At 46.3% G+C, this 24,611-nt stretch overlaps 4 protein-coding genes across 4 annotated transcripts; 1 reads left to right on the top strand and 3 right to left on the bottom strand.

Moving 5' to 3' along the window:
- Positions 1-51: 51 nt before the first annotated feature.
- BP5553_09896 (uncharacterized protein) lies at positions 52-8,919 on the bottom strand (the record flags this gene model as incomplete). Its single annotated transcript, XM_032018519.1, has 2 exons — positions 52-600; positions 655-8,919. The coding sequence occupies 2 exons, from the start codon at positions 8,917-8,919 to the stop codon at positions 52-54; spliced, it is 8,814 nt and encodes a 2,937-aa protein (XP_031865356.1).
- Positions 8,920-10,460: 1,541 nt separating this feature from the next.
- On the top strand, positions 10,461-18,604 carry BP5553_09895 (uncharacterized protein; the record flags this gene model as incomplete). The annotated part of the gene is made up of 11 exons (XM_032018518.1): positions 10,461-10,649; positions 10,699-10,785; positions 10,844-10,901; positions 10,957-11,290; positions 11,343-11,868; positions 11,919-12,558; positions 12,608-13,075; positions 13,152-15,569; positions 15,625-17,387; positions 17,436-17,738; positions 17,786-18,604. The coding sequence occupies 11 exons, from the start codon at positions 10,461-10,463 to the stop codon at positions 18,602-18,604; spliced, it is 7,605 nt and encodes a 2,534-aa protein (XP_031865355.1).
- A 2,175-nt stretch (positions 18,605-20,779) lies between these two features.
- BP5553_09894 (uncharacterized protein) lies at positions 20,780-22,535 on the bottom strand (the record flags this gene model as incomplete). Its single annotated transcript, XM_032018517.1, has 4 exons — positions 20,780-21,696; positions 21,744-21,878; positions 21,928-22,219; positions 22,272-22,535. The coding sequence occupies 4 exons, from the start codon at positions 22,533-22,535 to the stop codon at positions 20,780-20,782; spliced, it is 1,608 nt and encodes a 535-aa protein (XP_031865354.1).
- A 1,611-nt stretch (positions 22,536-24,146) lies between these two features.
- Positions 24,147-24,488, bottom strand: BP5553_09893 (uncharacterized protein; the record flags this gene model as incomplete). Its single annotated transcript, XM_032018516.1, has 1 exon — positions 24,147-24,488. The coding sequence occupies one exon, from the start codon at positions 24,486-24,488 to the stop codon at positions 24,147-24,149; it is 342 nt and encodes a 113-aa protein (XP_031865353.1).
- Positions 24,489-24,611: the final 123 nt, after the last annotated feature.

Below are 24,611 nucleotides of genomic sequence, written 5' to 3'. Positions count from 1 at the left end.
TATGTCGTGACTTTCTATCTACAACCCTTATGCTAAGGTATATGCTACTTCTCAAGGCTTGCGATGCCACCATGGGTTAAGTCGTCGTTGATCCAGCCTATTATTCGTAAATCCTAATAGTTCTTTCAAGCTCGATGCATGAAGGATATCTGCCATGGTGATATGAATGCTTTGCTCTCGAGCTTTGATGATTAGATGCATAGCAGTTAACGAGTCGCCGCCCAAGGTAAAGAAGTTGATATCATTGTTGAGAGAGGATTCTTCTAGTCGAAGAACACTAGCGACTAGAGATCGTAGCGTCGGTAGTGCTGACATAGTACTGTTCGTATCCATTGAGAGCGGCTTGGGGTTTATCGCCTGGATGTCATTGAATTCATCCAGGACAACTGTGCTGGATAGGAACACCCGGTTGCATTTTGCATCCAGGTACTGGGACACGTCTTGCACAGTGCTCGTCGCACTATCGACCAAGTAGCTAAGTGTTTCCCCGAAGGAGTGAGATACTTCTGATGCCATTTGCTCAGTCATAGCCCCATTCCAATAGCTCAGTAAGACATCAAGATCATCTTCATACACCTCAATTCGTACCGTGATATCGTACTATACAGAGTTAGCTTGCAGGCTAATAGAGCGTACTGGGATCAATGCACATACCTCGGCGGGGTCCGCAAGCGAAATGTAGTCATAAGTGAAGCTCTCGTAGCGGAGAGCATCACGGGAAACATGAACAAGGGACATGTTCGTGTTAAACAGAGCTACACCAGAAAGCCCTAAAGTGTGTTGAATCTCTAGAAGAGGGGCGTTTTGGTGGGCCATACAGTCGAAAGATTCCGATTGCATTGTGCTCATTATGTGCGACATTTTAGCAGAGCCGTCAAACTTGGATCGGCAGATTAATTGTTTGATATATGGCCCAACACCTTCGCCAATGCCATCAATAGGAGTGTCTCTCCCGGATGCCACGAAACCGAAGCAAACGTCGTCCGAATGAGTATATCTCCGGAGGACCAGGCTCCATGCTGTCTTAATTAGACTAGCCACCGTTAACCCCTGCTTTCGAGCGCGATTAAGAAGGTGCTTCACATCCGGAAGGATGACTGGTATAGTGCTGAGGGTATTATATGGTTTATTGCACTCCTTCGTAAGTTTGAGATGGCAAGGTCGTACTCCATTGAGATATCCGGCCCAAAACTCGAGATCCTCAGTAGTGGAAACATTCTGTAAATGACTGACATATCTGGAGTAGGGGAACTCCGAAGTAGCCGTGAGCGTATTCCCATATGCGGCGCTAAGGTCTCTCAAGATAATTTGCGTTGAGTGACCGTCGTAACATGTGTGCAAAAGTTCAAGCTTTATGAACGTTCGACCACTTGGAGTTTGACATATGGTCATTTTGTGGTTTGATTGTGTGTTATTTTCATGGTACACTCCAGGTTTCTGTAGCACTGCCAGTACCTCATCGTCCGAGCAGGCAATTCTGGTTGTATTGTCGCCAGCGGATTTGAGAACTGCTTGGTCGAAGAAGTGCGTGTTGGAAAGACTCTCAAAGAAAACGGTACGCAACACTGGATGGTGTTGCATAACGCGACGCCATGCACTTTGCAACAAGTCAAGATCAACTATACCCGTCTTTGACGTTTTCCTGACTTCCAAAATTGATGCTGCTTCGTAGAACCTCGACGAAGACATACTGCGGGTGATCAACATTCCTTCTTGAACAGGCGAGCAAGGGAAGATGTCTTCAACGTCCTCGACAGATCTTACCCCAAAATGTGGCAAAGTGTCTGAGTAAAGCTTCTCGAGGTCGTTATATGTATATGTTAGAGCCAATAGCGGATAACTGACTAATGTGGGTCTGGGAGATAGGTTGGGCATTTCGAGTGACATGGACGTCAATAGTTCCTTGTATTTGGTGACGCACTCACTGACATTTTCGAAACCATCCATCCCAGAGTCTATCTTAAAGTTAAACTCAAGGTTTTGATCTTTCCAGGAAACACTGGCGTTGAAAGGGGTATAACTACTCTCCCATTGGCTGTTGCGGTGTTGTCGGCCAGGATGAGCTCGGGTGCGAGATAAAATCTCTGAGTGAAAGCTTAGGTCGCATTTCCCAGAGGATGTAGCTGAGAAGATTGTTGACCGACGGCTGAGCTGAAGACACTGACAGCGGGTATCTTTGATCCTTCGCACGGTTTCCAAGTACGAAGAACCGGACTCGATCGTGGGACTAAATACCATTGGGATCGTAAAGCGACCAATTGTTTTAGACATGTCTAACCCAAGCGCTGATATTCTCCTTCCATCAAACCCGCTCAGCAAGGCTGGGGAATTGCTGCTCCCACGCCTTGAAGCGAAGCTGTGCAGCAACCCACCAATCAATAGATCGTCAGGTTCTGTGCTAAACAATCTGTTACAATCACCAGCGAGTGCGGCTGACACTTGAGGGTCCAGAATAAAAGAATGCATAGACCACTCTGATACGGAACTGTATAGTTCCGGAACTTCCCAGTAGTTGAATAGATACCTTTTGTAGTTCGAATAGGCAGTGGAAAGAACCCTCGGCCCTAGCCTGGCCGTAAATTCAGCCCAACTCTGATATTGAGGAATCAAGTGTTTCTCCATCTTTCTCTCGCGTAGAAAGACACCTAAGTCATCAACAAGAATATCCCAAGACCCCTGGTCTACTACCAGATCATGCGCGGTGAAGTGAAGATATTTGTCTCCGGAATTAGTTCTGAGCACATTGACAATAAAGACTGGTCCTTTTATAATGTCCAGTTTTGCGGTGTATTCTTGTAGCCAATGTTCCACTGCTAAGCGATCCTCAAGGTGCTGTTCACTAAAGCGATATGCGTTCTGGTGGCTTTTATCGATAGTTTGTAATAGTTGACCATCACGCCCGATTTCAAAACGTGAGCGTAACACTGGATGTCTCTTGACAAGTTTATCCAGGCCGGTGCGTAGATCTGTAGTTGATTCCTCTTGGGAGAGGTGGACTAGAAGTGATTGAGAAGAAGAGCCTGAATTCGCAAGGTCAGACGAATTTCGACACGATCCGTGGAGCAACTCCTGGCCTATACTGGTGACAAATGCATTGCCACCATGGGATGCCCCGTCTTGCACAATATTTTCCTCTTGTGCCACATCAACGTTGGTTGCATAGGCACATAAATCGAGAATGCTTGGGCTCGTTATAATATCTTTAACCTTCAATTCAATTCCTGCAGTTCGGGCAAGCATCACCAATCGTATTGCGGAAATGGAATCTCCACCAATACTAATGAAATCTTGGTTCATGGAAATCTGCTCTACTCCCATCCTTAACACCTCTGCACAAAGTTGCTGCAACTTCCGCTCAGTGACCGTTAAGGGAGTGTTGGTGGTTTTCGTGGCCGCCTGTGATATTATGATTTGCCGGGTCTCGTCATCTGCATTTTCTAACCAGATTCGGAGCTTGTTCTTGTCAATCTTCCCCGAGGAGTTATGTGGCATTGCCTTCACAACTACAAAGAAAGAAGGAACCATGTAAGGCGTTAGGGTTGATGATAAATGCTTGCGGAGACGTGAGATCGTATTTGGCAGCTCGTTGTTGTGTAAGATTGATGAGAGTTGTAAAGATGTGGTGATCTCTTCCGGCGTAGGCCCGTTCAAAACCGCCATGGCTATAAGCTTGGATTTGAACAAACCTGTCTCGGGGAGTAGCACTGCTGCGCTCTTGACATCCTTGAACGTGAAAAGACTGTGTTCGACTTCCGCAAGCTCCACTCGCTGCCCACTAACTTTAACTTGGGTGTCTTTTCTAGCAACAAATATGACCGACCCATCTGAATCATAACGGACGAGGTCCCCGGTCCGGTAAAATCTGCGTGGGCTACTCTCTGTTCCTCCTTTTGCCCATGGCGGGTTTTTAATAAAGGAAGCCACCGTCTTAATAGGATCGTTCAGATACTCTTTGGCAAGAATTGGGCCTTCAATACAGAGTTCACCAACACAACCAACAGGAGCTAACCGATCAATGTCGATAACATCCACAATCCAGTACCGGCAACCAAAAGGTTTTCCGATACTTGCAGGGTTACTTTCTTTCGATAGCGGGAGAGTTGCACTTGAGTATATGCAAGTTTCGGCCGGTCCATAACAAGCGATGAGGTCAACCGAGTCTGCCCATTTCTCAACTAGTCCATATGTTACTCTCTCCCCACCAAGTATCAATTTTTTTAACGGAGTTTCTTTAGGATCCAGGAGAGTAGCCACACTGGGTGTCAGAAAACTCATATTAGCATCCAACTCCCTAATTGCCTTGCTAGCATTGTTGTATCTGTCTTCATCTCTTGGAATGCATACGCAACCTCCGTGCATCAAAGTTGTCCATATATCTGCAACGCTAACATCAAAAGCGAAAGCCGCAAAGTTGAACATACGAGTATTTCGCCCAACACCGTAAAACGATGCATGAGCAGATGAGCTTGAGCAGAGGGCGGCATGCTGGATAACAATCCCTTTGGGAATTCCAGTAGAGCCCGAAGTAAACTGTATCAGGACGGGGGATGAAGGAGACACTTCCGGAAAGGATATCTCATCACTTATCCGGTTTTGAGGTAGTTCATCATTCTCAAAGGTAATCACGGTGGCTGCTAGATCTTCCACGTGGCTCCGATGTTGTCCGCTTGTGATGATGATTGTAGCCTCAACATCCTTTACAATACTTTGTAGCCGCAGGATGGGGTAGCTTGGATCCAAGACAACGTATGCAGCTCCACATTTTATAAGGGCCAACATAGCAACAACTGCCCATCTAGACTTTTCAAAACATATCGGCACATAAGTCCCAGATTTGAGTCCGAGGGCTAATAAACGCTTCGCAAATAGGTCGGACCATTTCTCAACTTCACTATATGTGAAGGTCCCATCCCAGGCGCATATAGCCTCCGAGTCTGGACTTTCAAGGGAACGCTCTCCGATAACAGCATGAACACATTCGTTAACCTGCTGGGGCACCGGTTCTGTTTGCATCCAAGTAGAGATCTGGGTTTCGTCACGAGGCGAGAACATCTCAATATCTTTTACTCTGCGTGATTGATCCGAAACGAGCTGTTGGGTTATATAGGACATGTGATGGACCATACCCTGGATATAATCATTTGACAGAGCAGAACTATCAAACTGGGCCCTAAACTTCACACTCCCGGCCCTGAGCTGGCATTCCATTATCAAAGGGTAATTATAGGACATATGTTGTAAATCGGGTAAAAGGGTTATCCCTTGTAGAGTTGCAACGTCGGTGGCCGTAGGTTGTATCACGAGAAGATTTTGAAATTGGCATAGTTGAGCGTAATTTTCTCCCAATTTTGCAATGTTCTGGAGCCCAAAATGCTCCTGCGCCATTAAAGAAGCATGTTGAATTTGTAGTTGGCTGAGGAACATTGAAACCGTGAGATTGTTTTCAAGACGAACGTGGAGTGGTATAGTGGCAATAGTTGGTCCAATGATGTCTAGTATTCCGAGAATAGGAGCATGGCGGCCAGCACTCACGGCCCCAAATATTACGTCATTCGTGCCCGAGTACGCTGATACCACCATAGCCCATGCTGCTTGTAGAACAGTAGACATTGTGAAGTCGCCTTGGGCTTGAAAGTCGTTGCGAGACAGATGTTCTATGATCGAATCCGTACGCGCTTGGGATCTCTCAGATGATTGAAGAGGCTGTGGAAATTGATTGAAACGCGCTTCTGCAAGCTCCGAATGCCAGAAATTGCGGGCGATATCTTTATCGCACTGTAACAAATAACGTGAAAAGCGAGTGAAAGAGGGCGATTGTCGAAGTGGGTTGCCATTATATGCGTCCATGACCCGTGATAGCACTTGATATAAAGCCCAACCGTCCAATATGGCATGATGCCAGGTCCAAACTAAATAATGTTCGCCGTTGTTTGACTCGATGAATGCAAATCGACTTAGATTATCTCCATATAGCATATAGGCATTTTTATCCGCTATCAGATACCCGTGGAGATCGGAACTAGTGTTCCAAACAAGTTCTCGTGCAAGAATCATGACCAAGGTCCCATGTTCGTTGTCAACCAATATCGCTCGAAGAATTGGCGTTTCCTGATAAATCAACTCCCATGCTTTCTGAAAACGTTGAGCATCAATTTCCGCCGGCAACGAAATAACGTTCTGGCAGACGTAGGTATGAGGATTTTGCATGGTAAGTGCCATCAAACTCTCCTGCATAGGAGTGCAAGGATAGAGATCATCGATCTGCTTCTCGTCGATACTGTAAAGCCTCGAAAAGTGAGCTTTGATACCTGAAAAGTCAGATGTTGCGCTTTGTGGTAATAGAGTGAAGGGCTCGGGGTCTTCTGGTGCTTGCGAGCCAATAATCTGTTGCTGCTCCATGATTGAGGCCATTGATGACAGTTGTGGGTACCGAAAACACCCAGCTACGGTAAGAGAGAAACCAACTCGTTGCATTCTTGCAACCAAATGCATGGCAGTAACAGAATCCCCGCCCAGCTGGAAAAAGTTTCCATTTCCAATAATATTGGCAGGTATCTTTAATACTTCAGCCCAAGCATCTTGTAAAAGTTGTTCCGTAACTAGTAAAGGACCAGACTCTTTCGCTACTGACAAACCGTACTTTGCAATCAGTGCCGGTGAGAAGGTAGATCCGAGGCTCCTTAGTGACTTCCTGTCAGTTTTACCACTTATATTCGTTGGCATTGTTCCGACTTGGACGTATAATTGAGGAACCATGTAATGAGGTACCTTTTTTTGAAGTTGGATCTTTGCGTCTACCATTTCTGCTTGAAACTCCGAAGTTGTTGGTAGCAGAAGCTTTTCGACTGGAAAAGCAGTTTGTGCGCCAATGGCAGTTTCCTCCAAGGAGACAAAAGCGGTCAGAAAGGTTCTGCCCTGTAGTTGTTCTGGGGAAATCATCTCAGCTACCACCGCCCGCGAGCCCTTAAGTGACAACTTAAAACAATGTGCAACCTCAGATAAGTCGATTCTTATCCCATTCCATTTTGCTTGGGTGTCCTTTCGACCGATGTAGATAATGCTTCCGGCGCCGGAATATCGTACCAGATCACCAGTTTTCAACAATCGACGCGGATGACCTGAATCATTTATGTCGCCAGATAGAAACTTTGGATTTGCGATAAATGATTTTGCGGTTCTTTCTGGATCATTCAAATATCCGGCAGACAAGCCTGGTCCCTCGACAAGCAGTTCGCCTACACATCCCACCGGCAAGAGCTGGTCATGATCCTGTGGATCTGCAATCCAATATCGGACGTTTATGCCTTTGCCAACATCCTGTGGAACTTTGTCGTCCTCGAAGATCTGGCGGCCAGTACAGCCAAAAGTCGCCTCAGATGAGCCATAGCCTACGAAAAGTGCGACTTTACCTGCCCAGCAACTGGAAATCGCCTTCGTCACAGCCTCGCCACCTAAGAGTAATGTCCTCAATCCTGGAACTTTGTCTGGATGCATCAGACTAGCACCAGTGGGAGTCATAAGTGCAGTGTTGATATCCCAGTCCTGAATGCATTGAGGTAGACGATCCTTCTGACTTTCAGCCAATGGTATGCATATACATCCGCCATAATACAAAGTGCTGAATATTTCTACAACACTTGCAGCAAAGACGTATGACGCGAATTGAAGAAATCGAGTGCCAGGACCAAGCTTCCAATAAGCATGGGCCCCGCAAACCGAGCACAATGAACGGTGTTCGATTATTACGCCCTTGGGTTCTCCTGTGCTTCCAGACGTGAATTGGATATAGGCGGTGGCCGATGGGGAGACCAACGGAAGAGTAGTTATGGTCTGCGGTAGCTGGTCCAGGAAAGGGAGGTCAAGCGTGATTACAGTTGACACTAACTGACCGATGTGCTTGGATTGCTTTTGAGATGAAATGACTGTGGTCGCCTGGGTCAAAGACACAATACCTGCCAACCTATCGGCTGGGTGGCTTGGGTCAAGAACCACGTAAGCAGCCCCTGCCTTTTGTATAGCTATCATTGCAATGACCGCAAAGGCTGATTTCTCGAAGCATATTGCAATGTATTTCCTTGGATCACCTGGAACTTCTGATTGAATTAGGTAGCGGGCGAATTTGTCGGACAGCTGGTCCAGTTCGAGGTATGTGAAGCTGCCATCCCAGCCATTGATGGCTAGTGCCTGTGGTTGGGCAAGCACATGGCGCCTCAAAACGGCGTCGAAAGAATCATTTTGTCTTCTTGGTGGGACCTGATTCCACGAATTGATCTCCAATTTGTCATCGTCATTCAGTATCCGAAAATGTGCAATCTGAGCAGCATCATCTTGTACTTGAAGCTGTAGAAGAGTATGAGATAACTGGCGATGGATTCGTCTAATCTGCACGGCAGAGAAAACATCTTCATTAAAGGTGTATGATACCGAGACTACTTCCTCAAGCTTTATATCGACTATAAGATCAAAAGATTCCGAGGCCCATTGATTGATGGACGCTTCTCTGCATATGCACAGAAGATTCCGCGGCGCAACTTGAGTATTTGAATCTTCGCGACGTTGAATATCTATTTCCTGGTCAATTTTACCTCCCGTCTCAGAGAGGAACTGGCTTTTTGTAATTGTGTAGTCGATTGGGATGCTCATGGCAACTGCTCGCTCGCCGCATGATGCATCGTTGTAGGCAAAGACAGCATCATCTGTATCCATATATCTTGAACCCACAAGCAACCAGGCGCATCGGATGAAGTTTAGCTGTTCTTCAACATGGCAAACTCCACGTAGCACATCGAGGGTGTACGAATGCGGCATTTGCAGGGAAAATTCTTGGGATTCTTGACTGGTAAATTCACTACTGCACTTTTTAGGGCAGGCTTCGCTGGCGGTAGCTTCAGAGGGATCAGTCGATGGAAACACAGCCATAGTTAATGTGTCAGAGACACGGATTTACTCTATTGGAAGGCGTTTAGAGGTCCGATTGCTTGTATAAGTGAGGAGATATTGAACTTGATGCTAATAATTAGTAATAAGAACGAGTTTCCGATGGAGGAAGTGCTTCATACCGCCTATTGAATACTCTCGCTGACTTCAGCCCTAGGAACGATTGCTGACTAAAGCGGCCCCCTTTCATCTAGCGTTTTCTGGACGACAAGATAATGTCCTGGTATACGTGACGCCAAGCAGAGTTATTTCGGGTGGCTTATCTTATTCCAGATAAGCCGCTTTAATGCTTGTAAGCATAGAGCGTCGTATCCTGGAGAGATCCTCCGCTGCACGTCAGTTTTATCCCGTTGGTGTATGAAATACTTCGCAAAGGATACTACTCGTATGTGATAATGAGAGTGGGCGGCCCTAAAGAAGGGCTGTAACCAATCACTTACAAACCAGTGAAATTTCCACAGTAGCTGCTGCTTGTAATTCGCGACTTGTACCAGCTGATATTTTGAAGTCTTTCAAACTCACCGCCGGTGATACGGATCCAAATCTAGGCCCTACATGCGTAGGGTTGTGGGATTCAAAAGCGGTATCACCTAGGATATACTACCCTAGTTCAATATTAACCCACTTGCTACATGGCATATTCTGCTCAACTAGCTCCTGGATAAGCAAACCTGTAGATCCCATACTTGCAGCCCTAACATTCTTGCATCTCCGGCGCCCTTGTGTTCCCGATGTCCCTGTATTCCCGATGTCCTTGCATCCCCGATATTCCCTCCACGCGGTCTTTTGCACGCCATACACCCTATGGTTAACGCTGACTATGCGGCTGAGAAGTCAATCCGATATTGTTACCCTGCACGTTGCTTTACCAACGATAAAATTTCTGTAAACCTTGATTCAATTAGGGCGACTTAATCTCATAAATTGATAGTTTTCAAACTGTTGAGTACTAATTTGTAAATGCTTGTAGTTGTGCTCTAAATATCGAGTTTCCACTCTGCCCCTTGATCCGAGAATCCGAATTTGTTGAACAGCTAGAAAAGCGCCACCGTAATAAGCTCGCATTAGCGTTTGTCAAATGGCACCAAGATCTACAAATGTCTCAAGACTCGGGCATCAAAAGGTCAGGGAGTTTATACACCTTCTCTATTTGGGGCTAGTAAGCGTCCCGGGGAATTTGTCTCAATGATCTGCATGTGGCATATTAACAGGCTTTGAACAGACACGGACGCCATGGCGCGGAGAGTAAGAGCCCGCCGGCCACCGGCTCAATTATTGTTAGCCTTGCCAAATATCCCCCTGTTAGATCACTTGCGGAAAATATCCGGATATCGATGAGTGAGACTCAGCTAGCTTAGTCGTAGAGTAGCATACTAGAAAGTTACAAATCATATAACACGGCTTTAAGACTTCATACAACACAAAAATTGTCTTTATCACTTATCAGGCTTCACAATATATATCTCCGAGCCTAAGCTTTCAACATTCTGGCACTTTAATCAGACCCAGATTATCTCGGCAGAATGACGGCCGGAAGCCTTAACGAACCGATTGCCATTATTGGAATCGGCTGCAGATTTTCAGGAGGTGCCACAGATCCAGACAAGTTCTGGGAGCTTCTCAGGAATTCACGCAGCACTTGGTCCGAAATTCCAACTTCACGATTCAACGCAGATGGAGCTTACCATCCAGATCCGGAGAAGAAAGGCACTGTATGTACTTATCTAACCATGCTGTCATGGCTAATTTGAGTATTCAAAGTCAAACGTGATGGGTGGCCATTTTCTATCTCAGGATATAGGAGCTTTCGACGCTTCCTTTTTTAATTTCTCGAGTGAGTTTGCTGCTGTAAGGAGTCACTATAAACTCTATGACCGTCCTAGAGAGCCCAAGCTCACTCTTATAGACACTAGATCCTCAGTACCGCATGGAACTTGAAGTGGTCTATGAGGCCTTGGAGAGCGGTGTGTCCCCCTTCGTTCGCTTAATATTTTGATTCTAAACAAAGTAACTTCACAGCTGGCGTTCCTCTCAGTGCGGTGAAAGGCTCCAATACATCAGTATACGCTGGAGCATGCTTCCGGGACTACCATGATAGTCTCATCAGAGATCCGGATACCTTACCAAGATCTTTCATGACTGGAAATGGTGTTGCGATGGCATCTAACCGCGTTTCGCATTTCTATGACCTCCGAGGACCGAGTATAAGCATTGACACGGGATGCTCAACCACTCTTACAGCATTACACTTAGCAGTTCAGGGCCTCCGGTCGTTTGAATCTGATCTAGCAGTAGTTTCGGGCGCGAGTTTGAACATCAACCCGGATATGTACATCACATTATCTAATCTAGGGTAAGCTGAAATCCGCCCGGCCCGAAAGTCATCGGCTTACACTGACTTATAGTGTTCTTTCCCCTGATGGTTTGTCCTACAGCTTCGATGATAGAGCAAATGGATATGGTCGTGGGGAAGGCGTTGCAGCGATCATCGTCAAAAGACTCGAAGATGCTGTGAAAGACGGCGATCCGATACGAGCTATCATTCGGGAAACCGGACTCAATCAAGATGGGAAAACGACGACAATCACATCGCCGAGCCAGCTGGCCCAGCAGGAGCTAATTCAGATGTGTTATCATAAAGCCGGGCTTGATCCTTATGAAACGGCATTTATTGAGGCTCACGGTACCGGTACGGCGACAGGTGATCCTATTGAAGCCGGTGCAATTGCGGAAGTCTTTTGCAAAAGCAGAACTCCCGAGAACAAAATGTTCATGGGTTCTGTGAAAAGCAACATTGGCCACACTGAAGCAACAAGTGGTCTCGCAAGCATTATTAAGATTGTCTTAGCGTTTGAAAAGAATGTTATTCCTCCAAATGTTCACTTTAAGGAAAAGAACCCCAAACTACGTTTCGAAGACTGGAACTTGAAGGTGCGAATATATTCAGTAACAGAAATAAAGATGCTAATTCCCGCCTTCAGATTCCGCTGACACTTCAGCCATGGCCCTCCACCAACGGCGTTCGAAGGGCATCAGTCAATAATTTCGGATACGGCGGGGCCAACGCCCACGTTATCCTGGAGGCAAATGACTTCTTGCCAACGATCAACAGTTTGGATAATGGTTTAAAAATGAGACTTCCTAGCGCTGTGAATGGTCTGAATAGCAGGCACAACCTCAACGGCATCGATAGCAGAAATGGTAACGAAACGCGGGACGAACCCATATCTCGAATCTTTCTCCTAAGCGCAAAAGATCAAAATGCGTGTGAAACTATGGCAGCACGTCTGAAGGACTACGTTTTGAACCATCACAGCATAGACGAAACAAATTTTCTAGACAATCTTGCTTACACGCTAGGATCACGCCGCTCGGTGTTTAACTGGGCAGCGGCGTATCCAGCCAGTACCTCATCCGCATTAGCAAACGCTCTTATCAGCAACCGTTTCAAACCTACTCGTTCCTCCGATTCGACTAGGATAGGGTTCGTCTTTACTGGACAAGGTGCTCAGTGGTATGCGATGGGCCGGGAGTTGATAAATGCTTACCCTGTCTTCAAAACCGTAATACTACAGGCCGATGCATGTATTAAAAAGCTAGGATCTCATTGGTCAATACTTGGTACTGCGGCCCCTTCCTCCCCAATTCTTCATAGCTAATATTGCACCAGAGGAACTCCAACGTGACCCAGAGAATAGCAGAGTAAATGAGATTTCTTTCAGTTTACCTCTTTGTACAGCCATCCAACTTGCACTAGTCGAACTTCTCCGATCATGGGGAATTACACCAACTGCAGTTACGGGCCATTCTAGCGGAGAAATCGCCGCAGCCTACGCTGCTGGAGCCTTGAGCCTTGAGTCTGCAATTGCAATCCCTTATCTGCGGGGCCAACTTATCCTTAACAGCGATGCCAACATCGTTGGAAAAGGAGGTATGCTTGCAGTGGGTCTCGGAAGAGAAGCCGCGGAAAGCTACATCAGCCGATTGAATGCGGGCATGGCTGTCGTAGCTTGCGTCAACAGCCAGCTTAGCGTCACGGTCTCTGGTGATGTTGCGGCACTCTCGCAACTTGAGGAGATGCTTTTAGCGGATAAGGTGTTTGCAAGACGTGTTAAAGTAAACACTGCATTTCACTCCCGTAAGGACAGTCGTTCTTTACTTTCCACCTTTCAAGCTTTTTACACTAAGAGAGAGCTAACAATTAAATCATCTAGCCCAAATGGAGCCAATGTCAAAAGCCTATTCTGGAATACTTGCCCGGGAGTTAAGACAAGGACACGGCTTTGGTGGAGTTATTTTCTCGTCATCGACCACTGCAACTCGGCTTAATAGTCCCGAGCAATTAGCTAGCCCGGAACACTGGGTGCTAAATATGCTCCAAGCTGTGGAATTCGAGAAGTCCTTTCACAACATGTGTTTTAACGAATCCTCAAAGCAGGATGTTGATATCGTTGTCGAGGTCGGCCCGCATGGAGCACTTGGAGGCCCGGTAAAGCAACTGCTATCCTTGCCAGCGTTCGAAGGTCGTGGAATCTCGTACTTCAGTTGCTTGCTACGAGGAAAAAACGCTGATGAAACCATACATGATCTTGCATGCGATCTTCTCCGTCGAGGATTACCGGTGAACATGGATGCGGTTAACTTTCCTCATGGTAGAGGTGAAGTGCAAGCCCTTCATGACCTGCCTCCATACCCGTGGAACCATCAGATTCGACATTGGATAGAACCAAGAGTAAATAATGCCCTTCGATACCGACCGCATCGACACCACGATCTATTGGGATCGTTGCAACCTGGGTCCAACACTCTTACTCCAACATGGAAACATATAATTCGGACATCAGACCTGCCGTGGGTACGAGAGCATGTCGTGCAATCTCAATTTGTTTACCCTGGTGCTGGTTTTCTCTGCATGGCTATCGAGGGCATCAATCAAATACATGAGAATGACACTAACCATGTTGCCGGTTATCAACTGCGGGACGTTGAGATTTCCAAAGCTTTGGTAATCCCCGACAATGAAGACGGGGCGGAAGTGCAAATGACAATTCTCCCCTCGAATGATAGAGTCCTTGGCGATAGAGACTGGCAGGAGTTCCATATCTACTCTGTCACAAGCCAAAATCAATGGACGGAACATTGCAAAGGGCACATTAAGGTGGATCATGATCTACTGGATGGAAAGCCCCGTACCCAATTGAATGGAAGTGGACTTGCAAAACTCTCCAAGGCTGGAAACGCGACAGATTATAGAACAAAGGTTGACCCCAATGACATCTTCAAATCTTTGAGAGACACCGGGATTTTCCATGGAACCCCCTTCCAGAACATACACGCCATTCAAGTAAATGGCAGAGCTCAAGCAGAAGTTATCTTCTCTATTACAGATACAACTCCAAGTATGCCAATGAACTACCAGCATGAGCATATTATACATCCAACGACATTGGATTCGGTCTTCTTGGCGGCATACAGCGCACTTTCTGGATCCGACAAAGTCCTTCGCTCCGGGTTCGTCCCTAGGTCAATCAAGCGATTGAGAATATCGCGGGGAATAAGCAATGTTGCTGGCCACCATTTCAAAGCAAATTCCGCAATTCACCATCTCGATTCACTTACTTTTCTGGCTGGAGTCTCAGTCAGTAATGACTGCGATGCCTCTGGCGCCATCTTAGAACTCGAGGGTCTCAGCTGTCGGTCCCTAGGGCTTGGGTCTAATCAAAATACAGACTCACACCAACAAGAAATTTGCAGTGCTATGACTTGGGACCTAGATGTTTCATTTAGAAAATTACAGATTCTGAAAGAGGGGCTGGAATTTCCATTCGACGAAGTGGAAGCCGCTGCAATGATGGACCTTAGACGTGCCTGTCTGCATTACATGCGTGAGGCAACAACCTTATTGACGGCTCACGACGTCGAAAGACTAGAACCACATCTCAAGAAATTTTACGCTTGGATGAATATGCAGTTGGACGCCGAGGAAAAGTCGAGTATGAAAATCAAAAGCTCCGGTATTGAAGATCTATTGCGAACGGTCTCCACGGCGAACGTGAACGGACAAATGGTGACTCGACTAGGTTCAAGTTTGATTCCGGTTCTCAAGGGAGAAGTGACCACCTTGGAGTTGATGAGGGGCGACAACCTTTTGACAAAATATTACATTGACGCTTTGAAATGGGACCGATCAATCTGGCAAGCTAGCCAGTTGGTGAAACTCTGTGCGCACAAGTTTCCTCAGGCCAAAATCTTAGAGATAGGAGCAGGTACTGGTGGCGCTACACAAGCCATCCTAGATGGCATGGGAGGCGCACCGTTTGGCCATTATGAATTCACAGACATATCTCCTGGATTTTTTGAAGCAGCCAAAGATCGATTCAGCAGTTGGGAAAATATTATGAACTTCCGCAAACTCGACATCGAATTTGACCCTATAGACCAAGGTTTTGAGGCTGGGACATATGATGTGGTTATTGCTGCTCAAGTCTTGCATGCGACAAAGAACATGGAAAACACCATGGCCAATGTTCGCAAACTACTGAAGCCCGGTGGGAAACTAATTTTACTAGAGACAACGCAGGATCAGATGGATGTGTTCTTCGCATTTGGGCTCCTGCCTGGGTGGTGGCTAAGTAGGCACCCCGCACCCCACATCCGGCATTCCTTTTTTTACTAACAATTTAAAAGGCGACGAAAAGGAACGAGAATTCACACCTTCTCTATCCAAGGACCATTGGAGCCAAGTTCTTAAAAAGAGTGGGTTTAATGGAGTAGAGCTGGAAGTTTCTGACTGTGAGAATGAGGAATTTTATATGATGAGCACCATGATGTCCACTGCAAGCCAGCCTCTTCCACGTTACTCCTCGAGCTTTACGCTCGTTTATTCGACTACTTGCCCACCAGGATACTGGCTAGAAGATGCCAAAAATGCCATTTCCGCAATTACAGGATCGGTGCCTAGTGTCGAAAAGCTTGAGGATGTTATCGCTGCTGGTAAAGTTATCATATTCCTAGACATAGCTGACAACATTCTGCGCGACATTAATTCCGATCAATTCAAGACAATCACTTCTCTCCTTGCAGACAGCAAGGGCCTTCTTTGGGTCTCCAGCGGTGGTGCTATGGACTGCGAGCAACCTGACGCCAGTCTACAAATTGGCTTCCTACGAACGATGAGAAATGAATCTGGGGGAAGGCAATATGTTTCCTTGGATCTCGATCCTAACCAGCAGCCATGGTCTGTGGATAATGTTTTCACTATCTGTGAAATTCTTCGAGCCACATTTGATGACACATGCCAACAAGCCGTTAGAGATTTCGAATATGCAGAACGGCACGGCGCAATTTACACTCCTCGGATATACAAGGAAAACTCTTTGAACAAGTTTGTAGACACACATAGGAACGAAACCGACGTTCACATGGAACCGTTTTATCAGCCAAATAGCCCACTAAGAATGGCGATTGGAACTCCAGGTTTACTTGACACTCTTTATTTTCACGAAGATCCAAACGTTGATAAAGACCTCGATCCAGAGCAGATTGAAATTGACTCCAAAGCTATTGGTATCAATTTCAGGGACGTCATGGTCGCAATGGGTCAGCTAGAGGCCAATGCTTTCATGGGATTTGAATGCTCCGGAACTATAGCTCGTCTCGGCGCTAAAGCAGCGTCTCAAGGCTTCAAAGTTGGCGATCGAGTTTGCTCTATTTTGCGGGGTCATTGGGCTACACTCCCGAGGACATCTTGGAAATATACGGCACTCATACCGGATGAAATGAGCCATCCCACTGCGGCAGCTATTCCTCTGGTGTTCACAACTGCGTATGTCTCACTCTACGAAACTGCGCGTCTCCAAAAGGGTGAAAAGGTGTTGGTACATGCTGCTTCTGGTGGGGTGGGTCAGGCTGCAATTATATTTTCAAAACTAGTCGGTGCTGAGATATTTGTTACCGTGGGATCAAATGCAAAGAGGCAGCTCATCGCAGACACATACGGAATTCCAAACGACCACATCTTCTCAAGCAGAGATATCTCATTTGCGGAACAGATCCTTGCCATGACGAATGGGAAGGGAGTAGATGTGATCCTGAACTCTCTTGCGGGAAGCCTGTTGCAAGAATCTTTCAACTGCCTTTGTGACTTTGGTAGATTTGTGGAGATTGGCAAGCGCGACTTAGAACAGAATAGCAGCCTCGACATGCTTCCATTCACTCGCAACGTCTCGTTCTCATCCGTTGATCTCATGAAGTGGGCTGTGCATAAGCCTGATGATGTTTTCCGGGTCTTGAATGCAACCATCGAGCTTCTCAGGCAGAATACTATAAACCCCATGAGCCCGATCACGACCTATCCAATCACAGATATTGAGAAAGCATTTCGTACCATGCAAGCAGGTAATCATGTGGGGAAAATTGTCATTACTATTAGTCAAGAGGACATGGTGCCAGTAAGCAACCTTTCTTTTAAATGTCAGCTGTACTAACTCATACTCTAGGTAAAACGTTCCTCTCCTATAGTCAAATTTGCCCCTAACTCATCCTACTTGATTGTGGGTGGCATGGGTGGAATTGGACGATCCTTATGCCAATGGATGGTAGAACATGGCGCAAAACATTTGGTTATCATGTCTCGAAAAGCTGAAAAGAGCCCATTCCTGGCTGAATTAGAAGAAACCGGCTGCAATATCCGCTGCATATCTTGCGATGTCTCAAGTAGCTCCGAGCTATCAAGGGCCATGCAAAATTGTGCTGGAATGCCGCCCGTAAAGGGTGTTATCCAGGGTGCTATGGTTCTGAAGGTAACGATAAAAATCCATTCTTTTGTGAGCACCCGCTAACGAAGCAGGATTCCGTTATCGAAACAATGAGTCTCGCGGATTTCAACACGGCAGTTCTTCCAAAAGTTCAAGGGAGCTGGAACCTTCATCAACAGCTGCCCAATCTCGACTTTTTCATCATGCTTTCTTCCTTATCTGGCATTCTCGGCAACAAAGGTCAAGCTAATTATGCCTCTGGAGGAGCATTCCAAGATGCGCTTTGCCAATACAGACAAGCAAGGGGCCTTCCAGCAGTCACGATCGACCTTGGCCAGGTCAAGGGGGTTGGGTACGTCGCCGAATCCCAGAACATTGGGAACACGTTAGAACGCATTGGGATGAGACCCGTCAGCGAGAAGGAACTTCACCGGATTATCGAGGCGTGTATTGTTTCACCCTCGCCGGCGCAAATAATCACTGGAATCAACACTGGACCAGGCCCTCACTGGGAGGACCAAGTTTGGGCTAAGGACGCAAGATTTGCACCACTCAAGTATAGCGATTCGTCAGCCCAGCAGGGTCGCACCCGGGATAGTAGCACTGGAAATATCCTGGACACACTTTCAACACTCTCTACACTTGAGGAGGTTGCGGACGTGGTTCTCCAAGCGCTGGTCAAGAAGTTGTCGAATATGTTCATGGTATCTAAGGAATCGATAACTCCTTCCCAGCAGCTCGACGACTTGGGTGTGGACTCGTTGGTCGCCGTCGAGCTCAAAAATTGGTTGGCATCGCACGCTGCAGCTAATGTGTCTATATTTGAGTTATTAAACAGCTCATCCCTCAAGGAATTGTCCACGACAATTGCTTCTAGAAGCACTCGAGTTGATCCTAGTCTCTTATCTTGAAAGGGTAGTATAGACGTTGATTCAAGGCTAGTGCTTATGAAAAGCGACTAGACGAGTCTATCTACTACAGCCGATGATGGGGATTGCTAAAGCACTCTAGACTACAAATAATTGTAGCTATAAATCTACGGCGATTGAGTCATGGGGTGCATATTTGATGGTAAGGAGATTCACCGTCTCAAGTATTTCGAGAAGCTGCCGTGGGTAATTTCCCCTACTACTTAGTATTTGGAGTTTGTGTGTCTCTCAGTTCAAAAGCAGGCCAGCAATACTTACCAATAGACCTCAATTATTAGAGTGTCCAATCAAGGCCATAAGCTGTAAGTAATGAGCAAATCCCACTCCCAGTAAGCGCGCTATTTGAATAAAAACTCCTCGGCAGTCCTCCAACCATCCTGGTAGCCAAGTTCCCGCTCGAGTTCGCTATGTATGCTGTGCACCACAAGATTTCAAGATGCGCTTCGTTGGGTAAAATCCCGTGCCAGAAGCCGGAAGATTAAGCGTGTATGGTGAGCCATTGGCAATGGGAGCTTTCAAGTCTAAGAACAATCAGGGAGATCCGTTTCTGTTGTGGTAGCACACAAATTTAGGAAATGGTAAGAGAGAGGCTCAACATGCCACTATAAACCCCATTTCTAGATCTGTTATTTAAACCGGTCAGTAACCATAGTTTAGGAATTACGTTTTCTCACATTAGTACCAGAACAAAATCACTTCTTCTCCCCGAAACTGCAACCGCTTCTACCTGTCATCCTGTCTCATCTTAATCTCGGCTATCCTAAGCAAAAGTAATAACAGGGGTTGCCACGAGAATCAAGAAAACCTAAGGCTCACATAATTTAACTTCTCAACAATTATTTTCCATGTCCGTCCACCATATACCCTGGTTCCGGTATCACAGCTCGCGGTGGTCGAGCCCTCAGTTCTCGCCAATCGATCAGTGACCACTTAATAAATAGGTTGGTTGCGCCACAGCGCTAGCGAGAGGGCATCCACCATGGTGGTAGTAATACCAAAATCGACAGAAAGAAATTGCAATTTCACGATAGAGCATGGTAATATACAAGCCAGGCAGGTGAGGTGAGAAATGGCGCACTTGCTAAAGCACTCGGAAGGATGAAGTTGCAAAATTCAACTCGGAACATAATTCAAAGATATAGAAATAGAAAGGGCTATAGAAAGGGAAAATAAGACCTGCCACGCATGCCTCGGCGCAGAAGAAATCGGTCCTATTCCAGCAGCTGCTCGCCCTGTAGTCTATCACAAAAATGGGCGGCATAATCGTGATTTAAGCGTAATACCACTCCTAATCTCCTCACCGTGCGCACCTCGTCCGGAGGGCCATTTGCGTGAGCGTGAGCCTACGCACGCGGTGGTGAAGTGGCGAGTCGGTGCTTCAACCATCCCGTTGACGAGAGACGAAGGAAGAATAAATAAAAGGGGGCGGTGGCTGCCGGTGCGTTGTTGTTGCTAGGGCTACGTAAGCGAGCGGGACCTTCAGGGGATACTCGGCAAATTTCAGGGGCTTCGTGAGCGCTCTGCTTTGGTTTTTGGCTTACCGCCTCCAGTAGACCAGGCCGTAGAAATAATATCAAACTCTCTACGTCGATTCAAGTGGCTGCATATATTACGATAATTTTGTTGCTTGCGAAATTCTTTTACAATTATTAAACGCAATATATTTGACGTAGAAGTTCACCGAAACTGCTGGTCTTGGGCGGCGAATAGACGCCTTGAGTAAACTTTGAAAAGGCTTGAATCATAGAAATCAAGTCGATCTTGTTGTGGAGATGAAGCGAGTTCTTGGTTACTCTACACTCTGATGCGATGTTTACATTTCGTCCGCTTAGTCTGTTTCAAGAGCAGTGTAATCGAAAACGTATGATGAGAAAGCTTGAGCAGTGAGAGTGCCTCAGCCCCCCTTTTAAACGTACGACTTAGCGAGACTACTAGACCAAGCTTGGGATTCATCGAATCAATCGGAAGCTCTCAACAGCACGATGCAGTTATCAATATTGGTAGACCAGCATGTTTCAATCATATATCATATGGTGCTAGCTTCGGTGAAGCGTCAATAATACGAAGTGTGGGAACTCATAGATTCTGGTTCCAATATTGCTACATGCCCCTCGAGCATCAAGCTGCCTTATCTTCCGCTCAAACTTAGATATCCGCCTATAGCTGTAACCTCTCTCCGGCTTTTCTCCTCTTCATAAGCAAGACCCCCTCAGGATTCGGAAAAATATACTCATACGCAGTCAAATTCTCCGGCCTTCCCTGACCTTCCGGGAATTTAAAATCATAATCCATAATAAGCCTTATAAGAATAATCTTAATCTCCAACGACGCAAAGAACCGGCCCGGACACGCATAAATACCATGTCCAAAATGCAAACTCTTAGGATCCGTAGTCGCAAACTGGTGTAGGTGTTCTTCGTTTTCGCGCTTACGCATGGTGTAATAGCGATATCCATCGAAGACCTCAGGGTCGCTTGTATTCTCCGGATCGTTTTGGATTGAGTTTATAGCCATGCATGTGTGGCTTCCTGAACGCAGGACCGTGCCGTCGCTGAGCTTGAGGTCCTTCCTCATCATTCGATGGTATGCGAGTATGTTGGGCGGGTTCAGCCGCTGGCTCTCTTTCATCAAGGAATCAAGGAGTCGGAGCTTGACGAACGCCGTTTTTTTCCATTGCATCCACGGCCCGTTTTCTTTGATCACTTGCAAAATTTCCTCGCGCAGTGGTTGTATGTATTCGGGGTGCGCGCCCAAGTCGTAGAGGGTTTGTACCACATTCGTTTCTAGGGCGTGGATGGAAACCATAGAGAGAATGACTTCCAGGTGAGCTAGGTCGGAAGGACTCGTCTCGTCCTCTTTGCCGATTTCAATCATCCACGATAGAATGTTCTGGTGGTCTGAGCCTTTCTCTTCTCCTGCCTGGATCTTTTGTCCGCGTCGCTCTACTTCGGGAACAAGTAGCTGTTTGGCCTGTCGAACGTACGAGGCTGCTTTCCATGCATTGGGATTTATCAAACTGAGGAATTTGTGAAGCCCAAATGGAAGAAGTCGCATAGTAATAGCGTAGAGGAATACTAGATCCAGTTTAGAGGCGAACTTTGGAAATTTGGGTTTAACCTACTAGATTCTGTGAACTTGATAGAGATCTCGAGCCATTGCTTATTCCGACACATAGGCAGACCGACGAATATCCTTGCGCTGATTCTCGCGACAACATCAAGGATCATATGAGAAGGCTTAACAGGCATCCACTCATCTACCGTGCCGTCAGTAACTGTCAAATATAGCCACTCGGAATCCATCACCTTCGCTCATCGGAAACTCCTTATCATTCGCCATAGCATAATTAAGCTCATCCTGCATCGGAGCCGTCAAATTATTAAGATTCGGCGTGACTTTCTCTTGGAGAACCCTGAAATATAGCTTGTTACGTATTATGACTTCCAGATTGAGCTGATGGCCCATGAAATTGTGTAGCTGTGCCCTGGTCTGGTCGGCAGTTGACCTTGGCACGTTCCGTAGATCGTTGACATAGCGGGCGGGGAGGACGAGAATTTCTCCATCTGCGCGGTTGTATTTGAATGTTCTGTTTTTGAACTGATGAAGGACTTTGTTAGCAGTGTTTGAAAATGTGGAAGTTACAACTTACCTTGGCATAACCGTCCCCTACTATCTTCTGCGCATTATTCAAGAATCGAAAATTCGAGATGAAAAGTGGTTCGAATACGGAAGCTCGGCCGACCAATGGTACTTTAGTCCCAGTGACATACTCCCTCAGAGCTGATAACACATAAAGTGTGCCTACAAGTACTACGATTCCAGAACGCCACGGTATATCATCTTTCTGTGCTATTTCATTGAACTTGTTCACCACAATAGAATTTAGGGAGGAATACGAATTCTGCGATGCCATGGCCGTGTGGCGGGGAGGTATGCTCCGAATATGGAAAGGAAGGGGCTTCGCTACTTTCGGTGACTTGTTCCCCGATTCGATTTCAATATTTCATCGAGGGGTTTCGCTTTGTACCCAAGGATTTTAGGACAACCTGAGGTCAAATACCATATTATCATTCCGTTCACTAGATATACAGGGGATAATGCATGTTCTCGGTTTCCGACTTTCTCACCTCACTCAATCCTGCAACTCGGTTACTTACCCCATGCTCCAAAGTCATGCTCTCGGTCCCCGAGCGTCTTACTGCAGTAAAGGCGTCCCAAAAGCATCTCTAATATAAGGGTAACCTGAGTTCTTTGGGTAATTTGTTACTCCGACGTTGTTTTTGTGTAAATTGAGGAAAGACTTATAATTACGAATGTCTTTATATTCTACGGTCCCGATATTCGTTTGCTAGGGGGTATACTTAGTAGTTTAGAGATAAATATCCGGTAGTGAGGCAGGTTTATGCCAAAATCGAACAGAAATCGTACAGATATGAGCATAAACTACGGGGTTTTATATAAATATACGCTTATATAGTCCTTATTTTAAGAATATTTTAGGTATCCTTAATTAAAAGCCGGCCCGCCGTACTTCCTGATGGCTAGGTTTTGCTGTGCAATGCGAAAAAGGCATAACTCCTACACTTACGACTTGTAGATGGGTTTTAACGTTGTTCTTAGTTTGTTTCTAAATCACGCGGTTTAGAACCGGAATTTTCTGTGTTTATTTCGTTCTTTTGGTCTCCGACTACTCGTACGGCTTCCGATGTTTACAAATACAACTAATCTAGGTGGTATACACAGCCTTGGCGACTACTAGCTACGAAATAGTGCGATACCGTAGTCTTTGGAATAATAATTTTATTCTATAAAGTTATACAGATTTTGGGATAAAGCGTCTGCTGTCAAACTCTTTTGCGAATACTGTTACTCCAGCTTTGAAGATATCCCGTGAGGATGAGCGACGACGGTGGTGGGAGTGTATTCAATACCGACCAGGAAATGAGACCAACAATAGACAGTAGACAGTAGATTGGAAAAGGGAGCAAGTCATATGGTTATATTATTCTATCACTGGGAATCGTATGTCTAGAATTAGCTAAGTATTTGTTTTTAAAGTCGTTTCTCTTGTGTCAACCCTGTACTCATTATAACACACGAAATTCCACCTCATCGTCACCTATCTCACCTTTCATCACATCTTATTTATTAGAATTTCCTCCGGAAGCCTCATTACTATAAATATTAACGTTTTAATAAGTAGGCGGTCCTAAAAACGGAGTAACCGGCGTACCCTAAACCCTCCAAGCATCCAACTATGCGAATGGCAGCCCAAAAGCTGACAGCATAGTAGCAACCAACTACGTGATTTTGACCTCCAACGAATGATTGGCAGCACTTAAAGTCGGGTTACAAACACGGCGGGGACCTTCGAATCAGTAGGAAGTCATGCACCGTCAATTGTTGTCTGCTTGTTGGTCAATTAGACCATTCGGTCGTTGGCGTAGATGGCAAAGTCTCGGGCACGGGAATCCTGGCGAAGGTTTCCGAATCTCAATCCCTAGACATCGTCGCTGGCGAGCACCTACTTGATGTTAAGCTCAGTGGCTTTGGCCAGTAAGTTTGCATTGGCGGACGGGGCGTCGCTGCCGTTGCTTTTAAGCCAGGTTAGGACTGCGTTGTCTCCCAATAGGAAGGAGACCTTGAACCTGATGGCATTGATAATGGGTTGAGAGTCGGCGTGCTTGACAGTTGACTCGTGGAATAGCGATTGACCTTGTTTGAGGCCGACGATGAGGGACGTGGACTTAAATTTTCCTGCGGCCTTGAGTCGAGTGATAAACTCGCCTTGTGGCACGCCGTTTCTCTGGAGTAGCGCTGGTGTTGGCGCCAAAGATGGGGTTGACGAAGGTAGAGCCAGCGGCATATCTCCCACCGTTCGATTGCGCCTAAATCAGGGCCTCGAAGATAGTCCTGATGAGAGATAGATCGATAAATCCAGTGCCATTGACACAGTAGTCTGCTGCGACATCTGCAAGAGTATCCCAGT

The sequence above is a fragment of the Venustampulla echinocandica genome (genome assembly GCF_003357145.1).
Source record: "Venustampulla echinocandica strain BP 5553 chromosome Unknown scaffold_12, whole genome shotgun sequence".
Lineage (NCBI taxonomy): Eukaryota > Fungi > Ascomycota > Leotiomycetes > Helotiales > Pleuroascaceae > Venustampulla > Venustampulla echinocandica.
The sequence above is the reverse complement of the archived record's forward strand: the minus strand, read 5'-3'. Positions and strand labels throughout refer to the sequence as shown.